Source organism: Gymnoscopelus microlampas, assembly GCF_963454915.1.
Source record: "Gymnoscopelus microlampas genome assembly, chromosome: 3".
NCBI classification, from domain to species: Eukaryota; Metazoa; Chordata; class Actinopteri; order Myctophiformes; family Myctophidae; genus Gymnoscopelus; species Gymnoscopelus microlampas.
The window spans coordinates 13,433,230-13,456,791 of record NC_139940.1 but is presented as its reverse complement, the minus strand read 5'-3'; the positions used below and the strand labels follow the sequence as shown (position 1 = coordinate 13,456,791).

Here is a 23,562-nt window from a genome sequence, read left to right as displayed (position 1 = left end):
GTGTCGAACCAAATGAACGCGGATTTTAAACGGATTTAGCGGGGCCTATGACGGAATCAAAAAAACAAAAAAGGTAAGAAATTGCTTGGCACTACGATGGACGTTCTGAGATTAGCCGATGGCAGTCAATGTGTTAAAAACAGCTTGTGATGACCTGGACCGCTGGCGTAGTGGTCTAAGCACCTAGGCTCCAAAGTAGCCTGACAGCGAGTCACAGGTTCGAGCCCCGACAGCCTTTGCTGCATGTCACTCCCCATTTCCTGTCAACCTACTATCCTATCAATAAAGGCATAAAAAAGCCCCAAAACAAATAAAAAAAAACAACAAAAAAACAGCTTGTGACTAAATAATAACTACAGTACATTAGATTAATAGGACTATGTTTTTTTCCCCCCCATTTCCTTAAAAGTAAAGGATTTGGGTAGTTAAGGTTTACGTCTGCCAATATACTGTATAGGGGCAATGAGCCGTAATGTCCCCCTGGATTCAAAGAGGTTTTATTCATTCGTTTCTGATCAAATCGTTTCCTTTTATTTCACGTTTATGTCTTGTCATTAAACACTTTATTAAGTGTCATCCAAATATTGTAAAATGCCCCAAGAGTTTCATAAAATTCCAACACACAGTCTAAACCAACTTGTAAAAAGACAAGAAAAACCTAATTCTATAGTAGATGCTTAAAGAAAATAATTTGTGTGTGCGTGTGTTACCTGTAGCTCCTGCACCCAGGAGCAATGCCAGTAGGAGAGGTTGCACCACTTGACGAAGAACTCCCTCTCCCTGCGTCCTACCAAAGGTGGGGGGTCTGGGGCATCGGCCGGTAGGTCTGCGGGCCGGGGGACGGGCGTAGAGCCCGGAGGTTCCCCCCATCGCCACGTCAGAACCTTCTGAACTTTGCCCTTCATCCCCGGGCACTGCAAGGCCAAGAAGGGCAGGCAGGATGAGTGTATAATCAGACTGAGAACACATGCCAGAGATTTCTATAGAGCTTTTGTATAACTGATCTTTATCGTTGCAGTTTTTTCATGTCGTATTTTGATCTTCAATTGTATTCTTACTGTAGTTGTATCCTATTCTTCACTGCCGGTGTTGTCATTTCTTTCCTACAGGGATCAATAAGGTATCTTATCTTTACCTAGTTTATCTTCTAAGTACTGAACACAATGAGAATATATTTGATCTGCTGTGTTTTGTTGTTTTTTCATCTCACTTTGAAAATCAATTTAAGGTGTCAGATTTAAAAAATCATTGGCTGTTCATGCCATATCAACCAATGCTGCTGGGAATGTGCGTCAGTGTTCTGAAGGGTAAACACAGGACATGACACTGACTGCGTAAACACATACAATGCAGTGGCATTATCAGCAGATTGAGAAATAAGGAGCTCAATGTATAGTGTACAGATGGCACGGTTTATCTTAAATCATGCAGGTTTTCCCACCCACACACACACACACACTGACACACAGGGAAAGGCTCTGTCTTTTTTTCTTTATCTCCTGCACGAACGTGCGTGAGATGAAAATCTGCAAGCCACATGCACTCTCCAACACGCACAGGCATACAAGGCTCACACGCGCACACACACGAGCACTCATGCGCACAAACAGAGACGTGCAAATACGCAGCCCCCACACTCGCACGCAGGCTCAAAGGCAAACACATTAAGATACTGCACATTCAAGCTCACGCACAAACGCACACTGGCACCCACCCACCCCACACACACACACACACCCACATGCGCACAGCCGCACGCTAGAGTCTTGCACGCCCCAGTGCACATCTCTCACCGTGCAGCGGGGGCAGATCCACTCTCCGTTGGGGATTTCGGGTAGGGGGGGGTTGAGGCAGTGGATATGGTAGGAGGAGGGGCAGGTGTCACAACACAGCAGTTCCCCTCCGTCCTTGCACACCCGGCAGAACTCGATGTGGTGATCATCCTCTTCTTCCACGCCGGCCTCCTCGCCTCGCCTCTCGTCCTCATCCTCGGCCTCGCCATCGGACGGCAGTTCCTCTCTGGCTTCCCACTGGATGCCTTCCTTCTCCTGGAGGAGGAAGGTATAGCATGTAAGACAGAGACGGGAAAAGATTGAGAGAGAGAGAAAGACAGACAGAGGGAGCTAAAACACTCTTGTGGCTTTAAAAAAATCTTAAGACCTCACTGTAGACAGTAATGTAGACAGATCACATCTAAGTCATTTTTTATTCAAACAATAATCCGCAAATCAACCTAGTTTAGTAATTTCCCATACTGCTCTAGCAATGTTTGGACCTGTTTAACAGACATGCCGACAGTCATAGCAATTGAAACAAGGAGAGAGGGCGTTGTGTGTGTGGAGCCGGGGGTGGGGGGGGGGGGGGGGGAGTGGGGTGCACACAGACAGGGAAGGTATGCGGAACGGAGCGCGCGCGCGAGAGAGAGAGGGGGGAGGGAGGGGGAGCTGTTGGTGCGAGGAGGTTTCAAAAGCACCGGGGAGGGGGGGAGGGGAACAGAGCAGGCACGCGTGCACGTGTGCGCGCATGCATGCATGGGCGTGCACGTACCGCAGAAATGGAATGGGTGTTCAGGGGAGGGCAGAGGAGAGGAAATGGGGGGTGGGGGGAGATGGGGGGGGGGGGGGGAGAGCAAGGCGTGTGGTTAGGAATGGGAGACTGGAACATGAGTCGGGATTGGGGGCTTCGGGGAGGGGGTGGGGGGGTGGCAGGGTATAGCAGTGAAGGACAAAGAGCTAAAGAGGGCACATGTAGAATACCCCCCCCCCCCCACAAAAAAAGGTCAAATTTACAATTAACCACATACTGTATATCCTTGAGTCCCTAGTCTGGGGGCCAACATTCTGTGAAAATAGCAGATCTACAAGATCACGTGTCGCGTTGCATTGCGAAGCGTTCTGGGCTTGTATATCAGCTATGTCCGGTAAAGAATAAAGGAGGGGGCCTAGTATAGAGCCCTGGGGGACTCCAGTCAACTAAGTATATAGGGTTTATGGTTTAAGTGGTTAACGCCAATTATCATCTCAGACTATGGTCAATTAAAGGGGGGCATTTCATCTAAAAATGATTTATTCAGAACACAGCACAAAACATCTATCCCTAACACAATTACCCATCTTGACCCAACTCAGTTGTATTCAGTGTCAATGAGCTATTACTTGTCCTCAGGAGGATGCGTGTTCCATGTTATGTTAAATACAGCTCAGTGAAATCATGACAGTGAACAAAAATAAATACATCCCGCTAAAAATAACAGCATGGCCTGAAGACTTTACTGAGAGATACCACTGGGTTAGCACTGTGACTTGATCTTTTTACACATTCAAATAATAAAACAAAATTTAACAGTCGAATGCCCAAATTAACTACTCTAATTAACTTCCAATTATAGCGAGAACCTCTCACATGGATAATCAATTACGCCACATAAATACAGATTATTATAATGACCCACTACAAGCAGGGGTCATATTATATAAGTCATGCTCTTTCATTGACAAATAGCCCAGAAGCAGATACCTTATACAGACCAACTATTTCCCTGCTTTGACTAATAGGCTTCATTAGTGTGTGTGTGTGTGTGTGTGTGTGTGTGTGTGTGTGTGTGTGTGTGTGTGTGTGTGTGTGTGTGTGTGTGTGTGTGTGTGTGTGTGTGTGTGTGTGTGTGTGTGTGTGTGTGTGTGTGTGTGTGTGTGTGTGTGTGTGTGTGTGTGTGTGTGTGTGTGTGTGCGTGCGTGTGCGTGCACGTGTGCGTGTGAGATAAACATGCCACATTTTTTCCCTTGGAAATAACTTGTTATCGGCAAGCGACGCCACCATACAACAAAAAATAAACAATTCGGTTTACGGTACTCACACAATGCGGGCAGCTCCATTTGCCCTCAGGAGCCTTCTCCATGTCAGGGTCCAGACACACCATGTGGTACGCCCGAGGACAGGTGTCACACAGAATGATCTCCCCACCCTGCTGACACACCTCGCAGTAGTCCTGGTGGTCCGTCTCATAGCCATCGCCCTCTTCTGTCTCCACTGGACGCAGGAAACATATATGACACGAATAGTCATTTTAACCACATGAACCCTAGCGTCCCAATTCTGGGGTGAACATTCGGCAAAAATAACAGATCTACAAGTATATAGCCGGTTTAAGTGGTCAAGAGACCCTTCGTAAATGCAAGACCACACACAACTGTACCACTAAGATTGACGTCTTCTTTTACCAGACCCCTAGGGTTTACAGACTCAACTACAACATTTATAATCTCTTTACACTTATATTATCTTGTATCATACTGTATGTGAGTCCAAATAACAGATATGTGTGTCTAGTATGTGCATGCGGATATGCGATCAGAGTTTTTTTAAATGTATTTCCATGCCAACCTTTCTTCTTCTTCTTGGCACTTTTGGGCTTCTTCTTGGAGCGGTTGCTGCGGTTGGAACCGTCCGACACGGAGAAGCTCCCGTCATCAAAGTCGCTGTCTGCATCTGGCTCCTCGTCATCACTCTGTCAGAGAGGATGGTGAGAATGGTGAGAACCTTTGATGGTGTTCAGTATTTTGTTTGCGTCTTTACAGAGGTGCCTGAAAGGTTCACGACCACGTCTCATACATCCTCCTGTCTAAACTCTAACCTCACTTTTAAGACCTGTTTCTGAACTGTCAGAATTAATAAGAGGGAAATAATTAGATTCTCACAGAAGAACGCTTCCTCTTGCTGTTGAAGCCTCCCAGTTTAATCTTGAGCGGAGCCACCTTCTTGGCTTTGGGTTTTGGTGGTGGTTTAGGAGTGGGCTTGGACTTTCTGCGAGCATTGGGACCTGAGTGAACACATCCAGAAGATAGGAATTCATACTAACATTCATCCCCACATCACAAAAAAACACAGAGTAAAATGGCCATTCCTACAAACCACTATGGAGGGACTCTTTACTAGTATCTATATTAAGGTCAACATAAAATATAGTTTTTCTTTTGGACATGGATCCTAACTAACATTTTGTTTTACATTGTGCTAACTGTGTCCTCATGGTATGTATGCTACCTTCACCCTGCTTTATCTTTTGAGTATGGGAAATACAATTTCAGAAAGGTAAAAATAAATGTACACAAAACATTTTAATACAAAAGTGTCTCATGTCATGAGATCTTCTGAAAGGGATATGGACATAGAATAGTATCATCAGAATAGTCATATTGTGTTTGATTAATTCATCCATTCCTGACATCCAGCATGCAACATCCAACGTGCAACATTTACCTTTGCCCTCTTTGGTTTTGGCCTTGCGTAGTGGGGGTGCGGGAGGTGCCGGGGCTGGGGGGGCAGCGGGGGCAGCAGGAGGGGGTGTAGGTGGGGTGGTGGCTGCACCCCCTTCAGCCTCTGTCCCGCTTTCTGCCCCTGCCCCGACCATGTTTTCTACAGTCGCAGCCACGTTGGCTGCTGCCAAGGCTGCGTTGGCAGTGGCACAGCCCTACAGAGGGAGACACTCAGAGAGTCAGAGACATGCATAGAGAAAGTCAGAGACACAGAGTCAGAGACACAGAAAGAGTGAGAGACAGAGTCAGAGACATACAGGGAGTCAGGGACAAAGATAGAGAGTAGGAGACAGACAGAGAGTCAGAAACAGAGAATCAGAGACACAGAGAGTCAGAGAGAGACATTCATAGAGTGAGAGTCAGAGACACAACTTTCCTTCTATGAAACCCGCCAACCGAAAAAAAAAGGGTCAAAGTATAAATTAAGCCTAAGTGTAGCCTCCTCAGGCCCTTTATTTAGAGGAAGTAGACCTCACAACCACCGCCTACTCAACAGTGATTCTACAAGTTTAACAATACCTTGAGTGGGTTGTTGGTGCTGAATTCCCTCCACTTGGCCATCATCAAGGTCATCATCTTCGATACAGCGATCTTGGGGTTCTTAGCTGCAATGAGTGGCCTACAAGCATAGCATGGGGAAGACGATAAGAGGGCTTTTGTATTTGTACATGCCAAGAATATGGTCGACATCTAGGGAGAAACTCAATGATTTAACAGTTGATGGTATTTGGAAGAAAAATAAACCGTTAACACACGCTAATATCAAATGTTAGCCAGCGAGGAGGAGCTGCAACACCTCGACATGAGTGGACATGAATGTCCGTACCTGACAAACTGGCTGAAGGCCTTGTAGTTGGTGAGAGAGCTGTAGTCCTCCTGGGTGAAGACGTGGTCGATGTCCTTCATCCCCCACGATTCAAACAGCTGAGTGGAGCTTTTAGGCTGAGGGTGGGGTGCAGAAGAAGGGGAAGCCACATTGTGGAGGTTAGCTGGAGTTTCAATTTTAAAGCTTAAGACATTTTCACTCAATGCCCACATCAGTCAATGCACTGAATGCAATCAAATGTTCCATTGGTCTTAACCCAGCGTCATAACCCATATTTGGACCCATCAAAAATAAATGTCCATTATATAATGGAAAGAAACATAACTAATATATAAGTAACTACATAAAATAAAACAACATGTACATACGAGGATGTTGAAAACACAATATAAATACTAATGTAGTATATAGTACAGTGTATACTTTATGCTTGCAGCTTTTTCAGGAACTACAGACAGTTGCATCTACATTCTAAAGAAATGCTACTACAAAACAAAAGGGCAATACACTACAACTAAGCCATTATATAAAGTGTTATAGTGTATTCTACTCAACTCAAAGCTTAAGCCATGAAAATCACACAGTGGTCCATGATCTTAAAGCAGTGGTTCTCAAACATTTGTCAAGGATCCGCAAATTATGTATTATAGGCCACTGATCCCCATTTGAAACGATGATGTACTGTAACAGGGACCCCATAAGAGAAGATTTTTATTGTTAGATTAAATATATAATTCTACAAAAGTACATACTGTAGGAGGTGGAGAGAGAGAAACCTATGATCTGAATAGTCATTCTTCTTATACATTCTCTCCTTGGGCTAACTTCTAGCCGTTTAAATAATAGTGAAATTAAACATTAAAACTGTTCCTCATTTTGCTGGGAAACCACTGGAACCACTGGAAGGACCCCTGGGGGTTCCCATCCCGGAGCACACTTTGGGAACCATTGTCTTACAGAAACCAGAGAATTCCATTTCCACAAGAAAGAGTTACTCTGTCCATCAGAGTTGAGTTATCCTTCAGTCTTACCTGACTGTCGTCTTCATCCTCATCTTCCTCTGGCTCAGGATCTTTACGTTTGCTCTTTGAGCTTGACACACTTCCTTTTTCTGCTCCCCCCCCTCCCTTCTTCTTGTCTTTGGCGGAGCTGGAACGCTTCTTCTTTTTCCTCCCGGGGGCGTAATCGCTTCCTTCACTCTCCGACCGCGCCCCTCCCTCCTCTGCATCCCTCTCTGCTCCCTCCACTCCTTGCAGGGGCTCTGGGGAACTAACTGGCAACTCCTGCAAGACAGGAGCACAAAAGAGTAAAGGTTGCTTTTAAGGCGGTTAAGATAAGATAGAATATTTATTAATACCACAGGGAAAATGTAGCAATGCTGGATCATTTCACATCACAAAGAACAGGTAGAAGAGGAGAGAGGGAAAAACGAGGTGATATGTGACACAGACACACAAACCAAATCTGAACCCACATAATCGCGACTTTGGCTGTGTCTGCACCTGGTACATTGTTCATTGTTTTGATCATTGATCATTTCACATTAGGGCTGCATAATTGCTTATTAACTAACTAACTATTACTATATACAGTAATTAGCACTACCAATATTTATAGAACACTGGCTGATTACCAAATAGTGAAACTATTTATTTCATTTACAAAGCTATACAAAATATAGTAATTAATAAAGTAATTGAATGCACTAAATCATCCAGGTTAATCCAGGTTAGGTTGATCCCAATTACTTTAGATTTATAGTTATTTTTTTCTGATTTTGATTCTATTAGCCAACCGTTGATTAGGTTGACTACTACGGTGTTTCAGTTTCCAAGGGATGTAGATGAGGACATATGGGCAGTTTTATCATGATTCATTTGACCTAACTACTACTACTAACCACGAACTAACCATACCTAAATGATTTAGGATGTTAAATTTATGCCAATAAATATATTGTTTAAAAAAAAAAGGATGTTAAATTCAATGTACTGACATTTGTGTCTGTATTTGACACGGTAGCTAGTCTGGGTTTGTTAGGTTGGCTTTACACAGTTAAACTTTCATGCAAATGTAGTTGCTTGAAACTTAGCTGAAACCAAGTTGTACTGTTCAGTAGCATAGTGTAAAGCCCTCTGAAACACAAAACTTGCAAACATCTCTACTCTGTGAAGCTAGTTTCATGCAACAGCCATTCAAAACGCTGGTATGATATACCAGGTTATGATGTCAGACTAAATGACTATTGAGTGTTGATATCACTTCAAGCGGTTGATTTTAACTCAACAACATATCTCATCTTAAAATAAATGCAAGGAATCTCTGTACGTAGTACGTACTTATGTACGCATGTACGTCTGTAATCCATGTATCTTGAGACCGTTCCACGACCGACTTCAAATTCGCCACGCACGTTACAGATGACCCGAGAGAGTGCCGTGCCCGGCGTCGAGTTGGTCGGATAGGTGGTTGTCCAGAACCGCCAGAAAAGGCTCTGGCCATGGCAACCCCAGCCTAAGCATCGGTGGAACAGCCCGCCGGCCCGACCTCTGATGTCACGCTCATGTCACCATGACTCAGCCATAACCATATAAAGAGTTCCCAATGCAGCTACGCCCAAATATGGAGTGTGTTGTCTAACCTAAATGTGTCGTCATGGCATCAGTGATAGGCCGTTGTCTAGAACCGCCAGAAGAGGTTCTGGCCAGGCTCTGGCCGTGGCCCAAATGAGAAAATGATGATTGCCAATAGCAACCCCAGCCTAAGCGTCTGTGGAACGGCCCGCCGGCTGGTCCGGCAGACCTCTGACGTCACGTCACCATGACTCAGCCATAACCATATAAGGAGTTCCCAATGCAGCTACGCTCAAATATGGAGTGTGTTGTTTAACCTCAATGTGTCATCATGGCATCAGCAAACAAATCAGTCAGCTCCATATATGGGCACAAAAGGGGGCATGTCCATATATACTATTACTGATGACATCAGGGATCTCCATCAGGCATAAAAGGGACAAGGACTGACAGATACAGAGATATCCATACATGGGCATGAAAGGGACTCTCCATATATGGCCATAAAAGGGATTGATCACTAAGTCTAATGATCAATACAATGTCCTGATGTGAAAAACAATATTTCAAAATAAGAAGATCAAAAATAATGTAATGTATATGTGGACAATCAAAATGTGATAGAAATATTTTATTTACAGGTGGTGTTATGATTAAAATTAATGTTCATATGCCACACTGACTATCAAGAAAATAAAAACATGCCACTTCATGTCAGAAAGGTTGCCGACCCCTGCCATATACTCATGTCATCAGAGAGCTCCATGAATGGGCACAAAAGATAACACACAGATACAGAAATCTCCAAATATGTGCATAAATAAAACATTGCATAACTGGGTGGGGCATGCATTTCCAACTTGCATCTTTCCCGAGTAGGTCGGTGGCCGTTGGTCTAGTTACCAAAACTTTAGCTAATTGGGACGCCTCTTTTTTTGTATTCACAGTTGACATTATTTACAAATGATTCAGGTTTTCTAGCTAGCTGACAGCACCCTCATTGTTTAAGTCCTTGACCTCTTTTGCTGCTATGGTCTCTGGGTAGCCACTAGCCAGTCTTTCACCCACACTCGTTTAGACGTTTTAGGCCATTTTCCTCTAGCACATTGACAAGCATTAGTACACTGATAGCTCTCTCTCCCATTTCCCGATACAACCATGATGGAACAAAGTGATATGACACGAATGAAATGAATCATCCAGCGTGAAAACAATACAGAAGCTGCATATGTACTGTAGCTACAATGACACATACAATATGATATCATAGAAATGATAGAAAATGATACGATGGATGAAGAAAGTAATACCAATCTAGCAACAAAAGAAAATGGAATATTATATTAAATTTAAGGGGTAATGTGAATTATTCTTTTTGAGATGATTCAAATAACTGTCATGTTGCATAATCTGCAACTAGCCAGTCCTAAGCCACACCACTCCTGTCATCCACTTACATGGTCAATGAATGATCGAACATAAAATCTAATGATAAGAGCTTCTCAAGTCGTCCCACATTTGTCAACTACTCACAACAGCTTTAAACAACTGGAATATAACCCAACGTCAGTGGCAAGTGGAAAAGACACAAGCTTTTGACAAGACAAGGTGTAGCGTGGCACAGCAAATTACAAAACGTTGTGGCTCTAGTACTTGCAGTATCATACAGTAGCAGTATCATAATCCACGATGGACTGCACGAGCAGATAGACCTGACCTAAGTTCAGGCATAACGTTAAAATGGTTGTGTTAAGGCATTGTTAGGGATACCCCTGAGACTCAGGGGTGTTTGAAAAGGTTTGACACTTAACTTAAATTTTGGGTCCTGGAATGAAGCTATATTATTCTTCCAGGAGCAGATTTCAGAGGAAGTGCCGTTCCACTGAATTCTTTCTAAAATCCAATTCTGAATGGAAGCACTCCTGACAAACTGTCGCACAGTGGCATTGACGCAATGACGTTTACCTGAATGTAAATGTCATAGCTGGTGTAGTTGTGCAGTTGATCAGGAACGGGACACTCGCACAGCAATATTCTCGCTGAGGATGTCAGTCAAATTTAAAGTAAGAAATTGGGCAACTGCACAGTCAAAACAACATGGATAATATGTATTTATTTATATAAGACCATCACCTCAGAAATGGATCTTAAACAGCAAACGGCACTTCCAGGGAAATCTGGTAATGTAAGAACATAGGCTCGCTCTAGGAGCATCAATACAACCATGTAGAACAGTTTGGGTCTCCAAGGCTATGTCAGAGTTTGTTACGTTTAGGTATATATAGTTTTAAATTGTGTTTAGGCATGCAAACAGTCCCGAGGTGAAAAAGGTGACAACATGTTGGGTTTTTTTCGGGTCAGGTGTCACACAATTGCCCTAATTGGATTCAAAACGGCTATTGTAGCTGAAAAGCTACAAGTTTGCATGTCTGCATTAGGTTCGAGGAAGATAGGTAAGTTTAGGTATGGGTTCGGTGTGGTTATAAGATCTGGGAGGGTGCACGCCTGCACGGCCAAACTCCCAGATTCTGAGCTAGTATAAATTGTCTACTGATACCCATTCAGGAGCCATGATGATCAAACAGAAACCCATCACTTGTCACTAGGGTTGGGATCCTTTAGGATTTTGACGATTCCGGTTCCGGTACCTACAGGTCCATTTGGTTCCATTTGAACACTGTCAGAGTCATGGTGGTCCTTGCAATTAAAACGTTTGAGAACCACTAGTATTGCACTTGTATAGCAGACGTGAAGTCCAGCTCTGACAAGTGTGATCAAAGCGGTTTCCGGACAACGGTTCCAAATGTGTCGGAACCGTTGGATCCTCCGGTTCCGGATACCCAACCCATACTTGTCACAACCTGTCGATGATGACATGACAGCTCCCTCCCTACCTCTCTGATGACGGGTCTCTGTCGCTTGCTGCTCCTGCTCTCCCGGCTGCTCTTCTTCGCCTTCTTCTTCTTCTTGCTCTTGGGCAGCTCCACGGCCACAGGCTCAGCATCCTCCGGTTCATCCTCCTCCTCATCTGTCAAGTGATACAGATTCATTGCTGTCAAAAACACATATATATTCTGACACTCCCCCTGCACGCTGCTGGACACGGTGCACCACTACACAGTCTGCTGTGCGTGCACCCGCACAACTTAGCAAGCAAAATGGTCGTGCGCGCGTAGCTCGCGCGCGCGCGCTGATCCACCACCACGCGCGCACACACACTCACGCACGCATGCACGACGCACGCACATACACCGTGAATGACACAACAGCGGCCGCGATACAAACTTAACAACCTTTACAACGTTCGCGTTGCTGAAAGTTTGACACTTCGCACTGTTTCCACACCATGCAGCACCGGGTTATCCCGCTGGAATGACTGTAAACAAACTATAAACACCAAGTTATAGGCTAAACTAATCTATCATGGCCGACGGCGGCTAGCATTAGCTTAGGCGAGCTTATGAGTCAAAGAGATGTAACCTTTATTTGTATTATTATTATAAAAAATCTGTCTTACCGTGGAGGAGTGAGTCTGTCGGCCCGAAGTCCAGACGACTCTCCTCATCCTCGCTGGCCGACATTTCTTTTTAGTGATTGATTCTATATCCCAGCGAAGAGAATTAATCCCCTCTCTCTCTCTCTCTCTCTCTCTCTCTCTCTTAAACCTTGCTCTCTCTGGCAGGGAGGAGGGAGAATGACGTGGGGGTGTCCAGGAAGGGAGGGAGGTGTGCGCGCGCGAGCGTGTGTGTGTGTCTGTCTGTGTGTGTGTGTGTGTGTGTGTGTGTGTGTGTGTGTGTGTGTGTGTGTGTGTGTGTGTGTGTGTGTGTGTGTGCGCGTGTGTGTGTGTGGGGGGGGGCTGTAAGAGAAGAGAATATTAATATTAATCCTCGTTCCATTTCCTTCCCCGATTCAGATAACTCAGCCTTGCTAATTGGACACCTGCCTGCTCAAACAAGTTGGTTAAATGGATTATCAATATCAACACATAATGACATAAATGGTTATTGATTTCATTTGCTGATTGAAGGAAAAGTGTGGCAGTGGGACACCCATCCATCATGTTGACAGACACTCACAATATAATAGGGAAAACTTACAAGTATTGAAACTTACTGTAGTGTGTGTGCAGTCCTGCGGTCTCTCTCTCTCTCTCCCCCCCTCTCTGCAAGAATAGGCTACAACTGTGGTGTTACCTGTTCATGCAGCTGTTGCTACTATTTAGAGAGATTATATTCCATAGGCTGAATAATCTGCAAGGTAAAAAAAAAATGACCCAAACACGTTGCTCCGTCCCCCTTCTCTCTCTCTCTCCCCCAGCCTCAGAGGCAGAGCTTAGCTAACATCCTCACACAAACACACAAAGGGGGCAGACATCCCATAATAATCCCCCCTCCCACACGCACAGAACTCTGCATAGTTACCTCGCAACGGACAGACCATAATACTCAGCCTGCCTGCCCCCACCCCCTCCTCCACACACACGCACGCATGCACGCACACAGTCACACACGCACACTTCAACCAGACGTGCACACACACATACACTCCTTCCCCTTTCCACTAGTCCCAGCCCCTTAGCAACCCCGTTGTCATGGTGACGCCCCCCCCACCCTCTCCGACAGACCATAATACTCCAGCCAGCATACATCCCATAATATACAACTCCTAAAAAGACAAGAAAGAAAAAAAATACCAGTCACATGGTCTCCAGGGAAACTCTAGTCCACTGGTGACAGCCCATAATATTCGCTCAGCGTCCACCTGGCATGTGCGCGGCTGCACCCAGGAGAACATCCAAGATCACACGCACATGACAGTCTGCACTTTTACTACCGTTACTGGAACTAGTACGCACACAGGTAGTCAACACACTGTAGTTTACACCACTTCTCAACTGGTGGAATCACAGTGGGACAGCGGTACTGACCCAAATAATGTGGGAACCCATATATTAAATATAGTGCAATATGCCTCTGTTAAATTTGTTCTTCCACAAGTGAAGTAAGAACATTTCCCAACCCAATTTTGGGGTCCTGACCCACTGGTTGAGAAAACGTAAGTGGTATACTGTGTCTCTGGGTCAGCTGGCCCCACTGAACCTAATTGGAGTAGGCTACACACCTAATTCAAGGATGCCTTGATGCTGCTTATGATTCCTATTCAGCGCTTGTATGTGGGCCAGGCCTACTGTCAGAAGAGCATATTATTACGAAGTGTCATTGTTGGATTTTGAACATATTTATTTTGATAAAGAAGTCTGGAATCTATCTTATCTTATTATTACCTATGCTGCTGCGTTGTCTGAAGGAAGCTGAACAAAAATAAGTTTTACTCTTATGTACCTGTACTAAATATGTGACAATAAAACACAACCTTGAACCTAGTCCATCCTGCCCACTCCTACCAGTCCTGAGAGTTGATTTCAAGAATTTTGTAGCCCACCAGGTTTCTAAGTTCATCACATATATTGCACCCACTAAGATAATAAGAATGCTTGATATCTTATGTTGTTCCAAAAGGCCTCACCGGATATCCAGGAGAAATCTAAGAAAAATCAAATCTAAAAATCAAAATATAGCTGCAAGCAGCAATGAGCGGTTTCGAGAATAATGGCAGACTGGCAGACTGTGACAGAGTGGCAGACTGGCAGACTGGCAGACTTTGACAGAGTGGCAGACTGGCAGACTGTGACAGAGTGGCAGACTGGCAGACTGGCAGACTGTGACAGACTGTGGCAGACTGGCAGACTGGCAGACAGACAGACTGTGGCAGACTGGCAGACTGGCAGACAGACAGAGAGTGACAGAGTGGCAGACTGGCAGACTGTGACAGACTGGCAGACTGGCAGACTGTGACAGAGTGGCAGACAGACAAACAGACAGACTGTGACAGAGTGGCAGAGTGGCAGACTGGCAGACAGACAGACAGTGACAGAGTGGCAGACTGGCAGACAGACAGACTGTGGCAGACTGGCAGACAGACAGACAGTGACAGAGTGGCAGACTGGCAGACAGACAGACAGTGACAGAGTGGCAGACTGGCAGACAGACAGACAGTGACAGAGTGGCAGACTGGCAGACAGACAGACTGTGACAGAGTGACAGAGTGGCAGACTGGCAGACTGGCAGACAGACAGACAGACAGACAGTGACAGAGTGGCAGACTGGCAGACAGACAGACAGTGACAGAGTGGCAGACTGGCAGACAGACAGACAGTGACAGAGAGAGAGAGAGAGAGAGAGAGGGAGAGGGAGAGGGAGAGGGAGAGGGAGAGGGAGAGAGAAGGTGAGAGAGAGAGAGAGAGAGAGAGAGAGAGAGAGAGAGAGAGAGAGAGAGAGAGAGAGAGAAAAGAAAGAGAGAGAGAGAGAGAGAGAGAGAGGGAGAGAGAGAGAGAGGCAGTGAGAAAGAGAGGCAGTAAGAGAGAGAGCGAGAGAGAAGAAGTGAACATGCATTAATTAACAAAGTCATGATTTTTGTTCAGTAAATTATATTTGGACCGGTTAAATTGAGGTTTGAACCAGGGACCTATAGACTTGTGGGTAGACAGTGTAAAGGATAAGGATAATTCCAGGTCCGTTCATGAAAGTCCTTGCGGTCTTGTTTCCAATGAGGGCCTGTGAGCAATTAGGGGTTAAGAGTCTTGCTCAGGGACAAATTTCATTTCATCGACACATTTGCTGGCCTGACCTGGAATCGTACCTGGGGCAACCAGGGCCTCTGGCTCCCTAGGTGGGCTCACTAACCACTCAGCTATGGCCACAGTACAGACTGAGCCATTGGATAGACAGAATTGGATTTCATATGTGGTAAGTTATCATACAGCATGGGTTGCTTATTATATACATACAAGCTCATAACGAGTCACATTGTAGATCGGCTGTATGTGGTTACTGTAGGTGTTGTATTAATAATTACATCTGCAAAGTAACAAGTAACTAAAGCTGTCATCTGCTGTAATTGCAGTAGAGTAGAGTAGTAAAGTAAAAGTACCTAAAAATTGTACTGTGCATGTGTGATTGGTGATGAGTGAGAGGGGTGGATCCAATCCATGGGAATAGGGGGAATTCCAAATGATGATCACCTCAACGCATTGTTGGGGACAGGGATCGAACCAGCGACCTATGGATTCACAGGCTGCCTCTCTTCTCATTGAGCTAGAGATATGGCCTCCCTGATGGTGTCTGTTGACACTCTCACACTCTACTGGTGGAGCTATTGAATCGACAGCATCAGATAGTGAGAAAGGAGAATCCAACAACACAAAACAAAAGGGCAAATGAATTACGTCATACATTGAAATTAACTACTTTCAAGTATGCATTTCTCGTTATCTTTAACAATTGCACATGCATTGATACAGTCATGTTGTGTGCAATGCAATTGAGTTGAGGTCTGCATGAGGTGAGATTTGAACCAGCGACCCTGTGGTATCAAGGCAGATGATTAAGCCATTGGGCCAACAGACCCGAACTGATGAAAAAGGAGTTCACACACATGACACACTTTCACGCAAATTGCTCAGAAATGCTGGATTTAAATGTTTTTCAAACTGCTCAAAATTGCAGACAATCTAAGGGCGGAGCTTACTGGTCAAAGTGATAGATATGTTCCTCATTGATACAGTCATGTTGTGTGCAATGCAATTATAATGAAGTCTACCTGAGGTGGGATTCGAACCAGCAACCTTGTGGTTTCAAGGCAGATGATTAAGCTATCAAGCTATTGAACTTACACACCTGAACTAGTGAAAAAGGAGTTCAAACACATGACACACTTTCACGCAAATTGCTCAGAAATCCTGGATTTAAATGTTTTTCAAACTGCTCAAAATTGCAGACAATCTAAGGGCAGAGCTTACTGGTCAAAGTGATACATGTGTTCCTCATGAGTCAAGGCACATGTGTAAGCAGGTTTAACGGCTGTCGGCCAAACGAGGCATGACTTTTGCCTGTTTAAAGTTTGCATTTTCAAAAAATTGCTATAGCGCCCCCCTTTGACCAATTGGAGTAAGATTGGTTTCAGTGATACTTGGAATGACCTTCTACAATATTGCAAAGTGTCAAACAAATGCGAGTCTGCATGTATGTTTTAGGGGCAGATGAATAATTGTCATAAAACTGCAATTTTCATTGGCTTATAAAAAGCTTAACGTTTTCACTTATGGAAAATCTGCTTGCTCACGTCTGTCGGCATTGGTCATTCATTGATACAGTCATGTTGTGTGCAATGCAATTGAGTTGAGGTCTGCATGAGGTGAGATTTGAACCGGCGACCCTCTGGTATCAAGGCAGATGATTAAGCCATTGGGCCAACAGACCCGAACTGATGAAAAGGGAGTTCACACACATGACACACTTTCACGCAAATTGCTCAGAAATAGTGGATTTAAATGTTTTTCAAACTGCTCAAAATTGCAGACAATCTAAGGGCGGAGTTTACTGGTTAACAATTGCACATGTATTCATTGATACAGTCATGTTGTGTGCAATGCAATTATAATGAATTCTACATGACGTGGGATTCGAACCAGGAACCCTGTGGTTTCAAGGCAGATGATTAAGCCATTGGGCCAACAGACCTGTACTAGTGAAAAGGGAGTTTACACACATGACACACTTTCACGCAAATTGCTCAGAAATCCTTGGTTTAAATGTTTTTCAAACTGCTCAATATATTTCGGAATGGAAACTAGTGGAAAATAGTCGATCTACAAGCTCACAACGCGTTGCTATCTAAAAAGGTGTGAGATTGTAGATCGTCTATTTTCACAAGAAAGTATGTCATACATAAAAAAAAACTACTCTCAAAAGCATTTCGTGTTATTGTCTAAACATTGCACATGTCTGAATTAACAGGGTCATGTTTTGTACAAAAAAAAAATGCAATTAAATGTGAACTGTAATAAGTGGGATTCGAACCAGGGACCTTTGGCACATGAGACTCACACTCTACTGGTGGAGCTATCCAATACACAGCCTTAGACAGTGAAAAGGGAGAATCCAACAAAACAAAACAAAAGCGCGAATGAAGTACATCATACATTGAAAATAACTACTTTCAAGTATTCATTTCTCGTCATCTTTAACAATTGCACATGTATTCATTGATATAGTCATGTTGTGTGCAATGCAATTATAATTAAGTCTACCTGAGGTGGGATTCGAACCGGCTACCCTATGGTTTCAAGGCAGATGATTAAGCGATCAAGCTATTGAACCAACACACCTGAACCTGTGAAAAAGGGCCTCAAACATGTATTTGACACAGTTTCATGCAAATTGCTCAGAAATCCTGGATTTAAATGTTTTTCAAACTGCTCAAAATTGCAGACAATCTAAGGGCAGAGCTTACTGGTCAAAGTGATACATGTGTTCCTCATGAGTCAAGGCACATGTGTAAGCAGGTTTAACGGCTGTCGGCCAAACGAGGCATGACTTTTGCCTGTTTAAAGTTTGCATTTTCAAAAAATTGCTATAGCGCCCCCCTTTGACCAATTGGAGTAAGATTGGTTTCAGTGATACTTGGAAGGACCCTCTACAATATTGCAAAGTGTCAAACAAATGTGAGTCTGCATGTATGTGTTAGGGGCAGATGAATAATTTAAAAAAAGCTGCAATTTTCATTGGCTTATAAAAGCTTAACGTTTTCACTTATGGAAAATCCGCTAAGTTACGTTTGTCGGCATTGGTCCAAAGTTCATGTGTATACAGTTTCGTACAGATTGCTCATAAATCCCAGGAGGAGTAGGCTTTTTACTGCTTTTCATAGAATTCGAAATGGTGGGAGATCTAAAGGTCAGAGGTCAAAAGTCAAACAGCGAAAGTTGTTAGGCATGAGGAGACGCATGTGTGTATCGAAGTTTCATGGCTGTAGGTCGAACAGGGCATGAGCTGTACCTGTTCAAAGTTGGCATGTTCAATTGAGTGCTACAGCGCCACCCTTTGGCCAATGGTTGTGAGTTTCGGGTTTTCGCCGTTTGGCATAGCCCTCTACCATATTGCCGAATTTCATAAGAAGTGACCAGGCGGTTAGGCCAGAACTGGCAAAACCGGCGGAAGAATAATAATAATAAAGATAGCTGCAAGCAGCAATGAGCGGTTTCGAGAATAATGGCAGACTGGCAGACTGTGACAGAGTGGCAGACTGGCAGACTGGCAGACTTTGACAGAGTGGCAGACTGGCAGACTGTGACAGAGTGGCAGACTGGCAGACTGGCAGACTGTGACAGACTGTGGCAGACTGGCAGACTGGCAGACTGGCAGACTGTGGCAGACTGGCAGACTGGCAGACTGTGACAGAGTGGCAGACAGACAAACAGACAGACTGTGACAGAGTGGCAGAGTGGCAGACTGGCAGACAGACAGACAGTGACAGAGTGGCAGACTGGCAGACAGACAGACTGTGGCAGACTGGCAGACTGGCAGACAGACAGACAGTGACAGAGTGGCAGACTGGCAGACAGACAGACAGTGACAGAGTGGCAGACTGGCAGACAGACAGACAGTGACAGAGTGGCAGACTGGCAGACAGACAGACTGTGACAGAGTGACAGAGTGGCAGACTGGCAGACTGGCAGACAGACAGACAGACAGACAGACAGTGACAGAGTGGCAGACTGGCAGACAGACAGACAGTGACAGAGTGGCAGACTGGCAGACAGACAGACAGTGACAGAGAGAGAGAGAGAGAGAGAGAGAGAGAGGGAGAGGGAGAGGGAGAGGGAGAGAGAGAGAGAAGGGGAGAGAGAGAGAGAGAGAGAGAGAGAGAGAGAGAGAGAGAGAGAGAGAGAGAGAGAGAGAGAAAAGAAAGAGAGAGAGAGAGAGAGAGAGAGAGGGAGAGAGAGAGAGAGGCAGTGAGAAAGAGAGGCAGTAAGAGAGAGAGCGAGAGAGAAGAAGTGAACATGCATTAATTAACAAAGTCATGATTTTTGTTCAGTAAATTATATTTGGACCGGTTAAATTGAGGTTTGAACCAGGGACCTATAGACTTGTGGGTAGACAGTGTAAAGGATAAGGATAATTCCAGGTCCGTTCATGAAAGTCCTTGCGGTCTTGTTTCCAATGAGGGCCTGTGAGCAATTAGGGGTTAAGAGTCTTGCTCAGGGACAAATTTCATTTCATCGACACATTTGCTGGCCTGGCCTGGAATCGTACCTGGGGCAACCAGGGCCTCTGGCTCCCTAGGTGGGCTCACTAACCACTCAGCTATGGCCACAGTACAGACTGAGCCATTGGATAGACAGAATTGGATTTCATATGTGGTAAGTTATCATACAGCATGGGTTGCTTATTATATACATACAAGCTCATAACGCGTCACATTGTAGATCGGCTGTATGTGGTTACTGTAGGTGTTGTATTAATAATTACATCTGCAAAGTAACAAGTAACTAAAGCTGTCATCTGCTGTAATTGCAGTAGAGTAGAGTAGTAAAGTAAAAGTACCTAAAAATTGTACTGTGCATGTGGCAGGTGTGATTGGTGATGAGTGAGAGGGGTGGATCCAATCCATGGGAATAGGGGGAATTCCAAATGATGATCACCTCAACGCATTGTTGGGGACAGGGATCGAACCAGCGACCTATGGATTCACAGGCTGCCTCTCTTCTCATTGAGCTAGAGATATGGCCTCCCTGATGGTGTCTGTTGACACTCTCACACTCTACTGGTGGAGCTATTGAATCGACAGCATCAGATAGTGAGAAAGGAGAATCCAACAACACAAAACAAAAGGGCAAATGAATTACGTCATACATTGAAAATAACTACTTTCAAGTATGCATTTCTCGTTATCTTTAACAATTGCACATGCATTGATACAGTCATGTTGTGTGCAATGCAATTGAGTTGAGGTCTGCATGAGGTGAAATTTGAACCAGCGACCCTGTGGTATCAAGGCAGATGATTAAGCCATTGGGCCAACAGACCCGAACTGATGAAAAAGGAGTTCACACACATGACACACTTTCACGCAAATTGCTCAGAAATGCTGGATTTAAATGTTTTTCAAACTGCTCAAAATTGCAGACAATCTAAGGGCGGAGCTTACTGGTCAAAGTGATAGATATGTTCCTCATTGATACAGTCATGTTGTGTGCAATGCAATTATAATGAAGTCTACCTGAGGTGGGATTCGAACCAGCAACCTTGTGGTTTCAAGGCAGATGATTAAGCTATCAAGCTATTGAACCTACACACCTGAACTAGTGAAAAGGGAGTTCAAACACATGACACACTTTCACGCAAATTGCTCAGAAATCCTGGATTTAAATGTTTTTCAAACTGCTCAAAATTGCAGACAATCTAAGGGCAGAGCTTACTGGTCAAAGTGATACATGTGTTCCTCATGAGTCAAGGCACATGTGTAAGCAGGTTTAACGGCTGTCGGCCAAACGAGGCATGACTTTTGCCTGTTTAAAGTTTGCATTTTCAAAAAATTGCTATAGCGCCCCCCTTTGACCAATTGGAGTAAGATTGGTTTCAGTGATACTTGGAATGGCCTTCTACAATATTGCAAAGTGTCAAACAAATGCGAGTCTGCATGTATGTTTTAGGGGCAGATGAATAATTGTCATAAAACTGCAATTTTCATTGGCTTATAAAAGCTTAACGTTTTCACTTATGGAAAATCCGCTAAGTTACGTTTGTCGGCATTGGTCCAAAGTTCATGTGTATACAGTTTCGTACAGATTGCTCATAAATCCCAGGAGAAGTGATTTTTTTACTGCTTTTTACTGCTTTTCATAGAATTCGAAATGGTGGGAGATCTAAAGGTCAGAGGTCAAAAGTCAAACAGTGAAAGTTGTTAGGCATGAGGAGACGCATGTGTGTATCGAAGTTTCATGGCTGTAGGTCGAACAGGGCATGAGCTGTACCTGTTCAAAGTTGGCATTTTCAATTGAGTGCTACAGCGCCACCCTTTGGCCAATGGTTGTGAGTTTCGGGTTTTCGCCGTTTGGCATAGCCCTCTACCATATTGCCGAATTTCATAAGAAGTGACCAGGCGGTTAGGCCAGAACTGGCAAAAACGGCGGAAGAATAATAATAATAATAATAATAATAATAATAATAATAATGAAAGTGTAGAGATGTAATAGGGTTCGAAGCCTTACAGGCTCTCGAAACCTAATGAAAGCCAAGGAATGTAATAGGGTTCGAAGCCTTACAGGCTCTCGAAACCTAATAATCCATAATACAGTGTGACTCCAGTCATGCTGTATATGAGGATAATATTCTGTGAGAGAAACTTGCTTGTTGCTCCCCCTCTCTCTCAGAATCACACTTTGCTTTCTCACACTAAATCTGACTTGGGCGTGGGCGATAATATGATGGGAATGGTACCAGCACCATGCTCTCCTCCTCTTCTCCTCTCTCTCTCTCACACACACACACACACACACACACACACACACACACACACACACACACACACACACACACACACACACACACACACACACACACACACACACACACACACACACACACACACACACAAACACACACACACAAACACACACACACACACACACACACACACACACACACACACACACACACACACACACACACACACACACACACACACACACACACAAACCTTCAATCTCCAAAAGATCAGCTTTAAGTGACGACTATGCATTGTTGTAACAATACTTAATTAATCCATAGGTTTCATAACTAGGAGGGACATATGACTATTTCAACTTAAAATGCACACATGTTCTTTCAGAAAGGATTATAAAGAATGCAAATCAAAACTATTGGACTATGTTTCTCCAAGGTTTCTCTCATGTTATACACATTAACTAGCATTAGTTTGTTGAAAAACAGGGTAGGTGATCAACAGCTTCATCCTTGAGTGCTTCCAAGTACAGATAAAGCGAATAGAAACTAAATTAAACCCAGCAGCACAGTAAGAGAAAATGCTTACACACGGACATACGGACATACATACATACATGCATACATACATACATGTCATTTGACCGACAGACAGGGAGGCAGGGAGGACTGAACCAGACAGGGAGGCAGGTATAGGCAGACAGGGAGGCAGGTATAGGCAGACAGGGAGGCAGGTATAGGCAGACAGGGAGGCAGAACAAAAAGAAGGAAAGCTGATCTGACACAAGGAAACAAAGATTAAACCTGGAAGGAATAGCTGTGTTGGGCAGCATGGCCTGGTATAGTAAATGTGTCCAGCTGATGCTCAGACCAGTAGCGCTGTGCTCTACTCCCTCTGCAGGTCAAGGATATTGATTGCTCTGTTAGTGCTTGTCAGCGCATCTAAGGACCAAGAAAATGGTCATATGGAATTTAAGCAAATGAATCATCAATTTGTTATCAGGTGTGCGTAGTGTTACATCTGACAGTTTTTATCCGATAAAGGATTTTATGCATGTTTATTTTTTTGTTTTGTTTTTCAAGTAGTTTTTCAAGTAATTGAGTATTTGCACAACCGTGGAAAACAACATGCTGGTAAATTGATATAAAATCTAAAAGGAATGAGTTGATTGTGATATGGATCTTCCTGGGTCTGAAATAAAGACGGAATTGGATTGAAAAACTGCTTGTCAAGGTAATACAAAATAAAACCAAGGGACTTATTTACAAAAAAAAACAAAAAAACATTTGACCTCAAAACAAAACAGTATTGTAATGTAGGCCTGAAGAGGCCATCTCTATTCCATTGCTTTCTGCACAATATTTTTTTACTCTCTCAGTGTTAATTTAACTCTGAGAGTGTAAAGAAATGTACCCACAGATCCATCTGAGTCCATTTTACACTCAAAGAGTCAAATGATCACTATGGATTTTACAGTGTGGTGAAATGGAAGCTCCATAATGTTCTC

The 23,562-nt window shown here is 44.0% G+C and overlaps 1 protein-coding gene across 1 annotated transcript in view; it reads right to left on the bottom strand.

Annotated features, from left to right (window-relative positions):
• chd4b (chromodomain helicase DNA binding protein 4b) overlaps positions 1-12,524 on the bottom strand; it is a 41,341-nt gene extending 28,817 nt beyond the window's left edge. The window contains exons 1-11 of the mRNA XM_084052805.1: positions 12,229-12,524; positions 11,606-11,739; positions 7,170-7,421; positions 6,139-6,254; positions 5,832-5,931; positions 5,257-5,467; positions 4,695-4,816; positions 4,381-4,504; positions 3,854-4,026; positions 1,794-2,048; positions 711-914 (exon numbers count right to left, since the gene is read on the bottom strand). Coding sequence (XP_083908931.1) covers positions 711-914; positions 1,794-2,048; positions 3,854-4,026; positions 4,381-4,504; positions 4,695-4,816; positions 5,257-5,467; positions 5,832-5,931; positions 6,139-6,254; positions 7,170-7,421; positions 11,606-11,739; positions 12,229-12,292 — 1,755 coding nt within the window. The 5' untranslated portion in view covers positions 12,293-12,524. The remainder of the gene's footprint in view (positions 1-710; positions 915-1,793; positions 2,049-3,853; positions 4,027-4,380; positions 4,505-4,694; positions 4,817-5,256; positions 5,468-5,831; positions 5,932-6,138; positions 6,255-7,169; positions 7,422-11,605; positions 11,740-12,228) is intronic.
• Between the last annotated feature and the right edge of the window lie 11,038 nt (positions 12,525-23,562).